Source organism: Macadamia integrifolia, unplaced genomic scaffold (genome assembly GCF_013358625.1).
Source record: "Macadamia integrifolia cultivar HAES 741 unplaced genomic scaffold, SCU_Mint_v3 scaffold3301, whole genome shotgun sequence".
Taxonomy (NCBI): Eukaryota; Viridiplantae; Streptophyta; class Magnoliopsida; order Proteales; family Proteaceae; genus Macadamia; species Macadamia integrifolia.
Genome location: NW_024869378.1, coordinates 17,010 through 22,276, shown reverse-complemented (window position 1 = coordinate 22,276; position 5,267 = coordinate 17,010). Strand labels below are relative to the sequence as shown.

Sequence of the window (5,267 nt, the reverse complement as noted above, 5' to 3'; positions counted from 1 at the left end):
GGGGTGGGGGTGGGGGGTGGGGATCAAAATCCTCTGTTTTTCTTATCCATGTTTTTCCTTGTTTTGCTACCTGTAGAACACGACACGTGGATAACAGAGGATCCAATGATCAAAGTTGGGTGAGGATTATTACATCCGGTGCGTTGGTCTTAAAGTTATCCACGTGTCGTGTTCTGCAGGTAGTAAAACAAGGAAAAACAAGGATTAGAAAAACAGAGGATTATTTTTCGGGGGGTGGGGTGTGGGGAAGGTGTAAATAAGTATTTCTATTCAGATAAAAAATATGAATTAGACAAGAGTAGAATCCAGAAAATGACCAAAATGGGCTTACATGTCATTGATAAGACCATCCAATTAAGTGTCATTTATTTTTATTCTAATTTTTCATATAGTGGCCACTTGGAGTTTTGTAGCTGACAAGCAAATGGAAAATTCTCTGATCAACCTTTTTGTCTCTGAGTCCAACTCCAACACTGACAATTGGCTAGTGAAAATTGTGACCCCAGCCCATGAAAATGTGTAGAGTCAGATAAAGAGAAATCAGTACAAGCAAATGTCTCCAAATACCCACGCAAAGCTGGGTTGAAACAATGGAGAGGAAGTGATACGGTACTTTTCAATCTTTGGATACCATTTCTATTCCAAAATGGGATTGAACCTCACAATGGCTCGCAAAGAACAGATAGTGGACAAGAAGATTGATATCAATAAAAATGTTTCAGTTCAGCCTTCCACTTTCATTCTTAAAAAGCATTATACAACCCCAAAGGCAGGCCAATTAATACCAAAGACAAAATCTGGAGAAGCCTCTCTTACTCAGCAATTGACAGTAAAAACAATCTACTGCAAACCCCCTCTCCCCAACCGCCACCACCCCCACACACCCCCCCCCCCCCCCCCACCCAAAAAAAAAAAAAGAAAGAAGGATGAGAATTCTTTCCTATCCATAGAGGGCCAACCTTATGCATTTTTAATGTAAGGGTGGGCACGGTGGGCCAACGTGTGATGGATGAATCATAAAGTTGAGATGGGCACTAGATGTAAACTCACAAAAGAATTCTCTTTCTTTTTTTCTAAAAGGATAATTTTATTAAAAAGAGATTGAATACAAAAAGGGAAACAAAAGAACAAGACGGAAGCTATTAAATCAACTTGTAAACTCCACTTTCGGCATAGCCATCAACAGAGAGAACAAGCAAGCTATCTAGTAGAATCGAAATCTATGCCCGTTCACAGCATCATTCTCGAGCTCAGTTACAATGTGAAATGTCTCTATCTGTTGCTAATAAAATGTGGTTTTCTTATGGTTGGCATAGGTTTTTATTGTATATATGGGTGCACCGTCAAAAGCTAAGGATGGCTACTCCCAAGAAGCCGTCCATTTGGGCATCTTAGAACAAATCCTTGGTAGTAAAAGGTATGTTTAAATATTAATTTTCTGGCTTTTCATATTTGGTTCAAATGTACTTAATGTGGATTTTCCTTGTTACCAAAGCTTCATGTTTGATTTTTCTGTTGCAGCTCAGCAAGAGAATCCTTACTTTGCTGCTATAAAAACAGTTTGGATGGATTTGCAGCTAAGCTCACTGAACAAGAGCACATAAAGCTAAAAGGTACTAGTTTTCAACAATAACCTAGTTTGTATCACCCCTCCTAGTTAGCGGTCTCTGCAAGAACATTTGGAATTAACCATGTTAGCTTATACAAACTTGTAGGCATAGAAGGTGTGGTCTCTGTATTTCCAAGTAGAACCCTTCAACTTCACACAACAAGATCATGGGATTTCTTGGGTTTTCCAACCACTGTAAGAAGAATGCCTAACATTGAGAGTGATACCATTATTGGCATGATTGACACTGGAATCTGGCCTGAATCTGAGAGCTTCAACGATAAGGGGATCGGTCCTCCTCCGAGCAAATGGAAGGGTATTTGCCAAAACTTCACTTGTAACAAGTAAGAATTCTCTTCAAACTATTGTCTCTTCCCTTATTACATAATTAAGATTCCTTCAAGAAAGTGAAATGAAGGAGATGATTGATTTCAACATTTCTTTGAATGTTAAATACAGCAAGATTATTGGAGCAAGATTTTATAATCATGAGAACAAATACAAAGAAGAGGAAGAGAAGTCCCCCCGTGATATTGAAGGACATGGAACACACACTGCTTCTACAGTAGCAGGTGTTGAAGTTAAAAATGCAAACCTTTTCGGTATTGCTGAAGGGACAGCAAGAGGAGCTGTTCCCACTGCAAGGATCGCTGTCTACAAAGTCTGTTGGAATTTTGGTTGCAATGACCATGATATACTTTCTGCATTTGATGATGCAATTGAAGATGGTGTTGATATCTTATCAGTTTCCCTTGGGGGTTCACCTGCTATAGTTTTCATGAAAGATCCTATTGCAATTGGAGCATTCCATGCAATGCAGAAAGGGGTCCTTACATCTGCATCTGCTGGAAACGAAGGACCAGATATGGTCAGTATGTCAAATCTTGCCCCATGGATGTTAACTGTAGCAGCAAGCAGCACAGATCGTCAGATCGTGAGCAAAGTTACAATAGACAATCAGATTACCATGGTGGTGAGAGTGCTTCTTCATGTTATATTCTCTATACCATTTTGTCATGTGGCAATTTTTTTTTTTTTTTTTCATTTGCATTATCTAAATGACCCCTTTATAAGTGTATTTAGCACTTGTAACCTTCTATTGATTATCACTAATCTTTTTTTTTTTAAGACACTCGATTTATTAGAAAGAAAAGAAAATAATTACAAACAAATGGGCTGCAGCCCTTCCCCCAATCTAGGACAAGCATGAAGAAGGGAAAATACACCAACCCCCAAAAGGGGTAGCCAAGTTGGCAAGGGGCCTTTGCCTCAGAAAGCGTGTGGTTCTGAGTTCGGCTCCTTTTATCTCCTTGGGGCCACTCAAACGGGGCTGTTTTGTACCCTTCACTGTTTTCAGTTAAAAAGTTGAATGGTCATCATTCAACCCTAGTATGACCCAGTTCATGCGATCGTGGGGTTAGTATAGACCCGCGGGACTAGTGTGTACACATTCATTAAAAAAAAAAAAAAAAAAAAAAAAAAAAAAAAAAAGCCATCCACCTCTTACAATATGCTTATATTATCATTTTATGGATAAAACTGTTGAAGGAAAAGCTATTAAACACAATAGATTAAATATCTGTTTAGTGGCCAGGGAGTTTTCGGTAGTGAATTTCATTTATTTATTTTCATTGGATATGTCGTTAGTATTAATTTTCCTTTGATAATCAGGGACATGCTATCAACACTTTCCAAACTGAAAAAAAAGCATCCCAAATTATATATGGAGGTGATTATGTCGCACATAACTCTAGCAGTGAAGCAGCAAGGTTATTAAAAGCCATATCAGTGATGTCCATTTTTTTACCTTTCTCTTTCTATATTTTTAATGAATATGTTTTTTTTCTCATTAGTGGATGTCATCCTGGCTCTTTGGACAAAGATTCAGTGAAAGGGAAAATTGTCTTCTGCGATACAGAGGCAAGTGGTGTCGGGCCCTTCCTTGCTGATGCTCAAGGAATGGTGATGGTAGATGATATCGGATCTTCTGATGCACCCTTCTCTTATCCTTTACCAGCAACGTCTATTAGCATTGCTAATGGAAAAAAATTGAAGCTCTATTTGAATACTACAAGGTTAAATGAGAGACATGAATTATTGATTATATATTTCAATGGTTGTGCCTTGTCAAGTTAGCACCATAGAATCACTAATGAGTTTGTGTTAATGTGGTCAATTTTTCTACTTCCTACAGAATAGCCAAGGCAAAGATCTACAAAAGTGAAGCAATTCATGATCCTAAAGCTCCACGTGTGGTTTCATTCTCTTCCAGAGGACCCAACAATCTTTCACTAAACATCCTCAAGGTACTCCCAACTTAATTTACATAATAAAATGTACCAAAAAGTACTCGATTCCTCTTATATGTGTTGTTATGAGTTCGATTCCTCTTATTCCCTTGGGGTCACTCACATGGAAGTGTTAAGTGTTCTTCATTGCTTTCAGTAAAAGTTAAATGGCTCTCATCCAACCCTGGTATGACCCGATCCATGCGGTTGTGGGGTCAGTATGGGCCCATGAGATTAGTCAAGCCGAAGACCTAGATACTTGTTGTTAGAAAAAAAAAGAAAAAAAAAAAATCGGAAAAGGAACCTTAATTGGTCTTGTTCCTTACGCCCTCTCACAAGGTCCCCTAGAATGAATCATGCCCAGCCCCTATGTGTGGTCCCCCATTAGAGGGCATAGGGAACATGATCGGTTATTGTTCTTTCTACCAAATATATATATATATAAAAGCAGAATTAAGGTCTTTTTTTTTTTTTTCCAGCCAGACTTAACTGCCCCAGGTGCAGACATCTTAGCGGCATGGTCTCCGAAAGGCTCAATTTCAGGTTTCATAGTTGACAAGCGCTCCTCAAAGTACAACATTATATCTGGAACATCCATGTCTTGCCCACATGCGACTGGTGCTGCTGCCTATGTCAAAACATTTCATCCCTCATGGTCCCCAGCCGCCATTAAATCTGCTCTCATGACAACAGGTGATTTTTCTATTTCTTGACCCATAATCATAACTAAGTTTTAAGTGATTAACCCACTCAATTCTTCTTTTTTTTTTTTTTTTTTTCTTGTAGCTTCTCCCATGAAACCCATTCATCATAAAGAGGCTGAATTGGCTTATGGTGCTGGTCAAATTGATCCATTAAAGGCTGTCAACCCAGGTCTTGTATATGATACATTGAAAGCTGACTATATACAAGTGTTGTGCAACTTGGGTTATAGTCCAGATGAAATTAGGTTAATTGCTGATGATAAGACTGTTACTTGTGCCAAGCAAGATGGAACTGACGCTCTTTTAAACTATCCTTCTATGGGAGCTACAGTTACTGTTGGAGTACCCATTGATCAACATTTCCCGAGGACAGTTACCAATGTTGGCTTACCAAATTCTACATACAAGGCCATAGTTGGACCACAAAAACTACTAAATGTTACGGTTATTCCCAATGTTCTATCTTTCAAGTCTTTGAACGAAAAGCAGCAGTTCACTGTACATGTTACGGGGCCAGGAATTCGCAAAAATAAAATCATCTCTACATGGTTAGTGTGGTCTGATGGGATACATAACGTAAGAAGTCCCATTGCCTTCTGGAACTATTCTCCAAAGGTAATAAAGAATTAATTGATTATTTCCTCAGACCATATTCTCAGAAAAAAA

General features: G+C 38.6%; 1 protein-coding gene across 1 annotated transcript; it reads left to right on the top strand.

Moving 5' to 3' along the window:
- The first annotated feature begins 646 nt into the window (after positions 1–646).
- Positions 647–5,231, top strand: LOC122067985 (subtilisin-like protease SBT4.10). The gene is made up of 10 exons (XM_042631814.1): positions 647–829; positions 1,317–1,417; positions 1,522–1,613; positions 1,716–1,953; positions 2,069–2,588; positions 3,281–3,378; positions 3,463–3,684; positions 3,804–3,915; positions 4,377–4,590; positions 4,684–5,231. Exons 1-10 carry the CDS (start codon positions 647–649, stop codon positions 5,229–5,231), a joined length of 2,328 nt encoding a protein of 775 aa, XP_042487748.1.
- Positions 5,232–5,267: the final 36 nt, after the last annotated feature.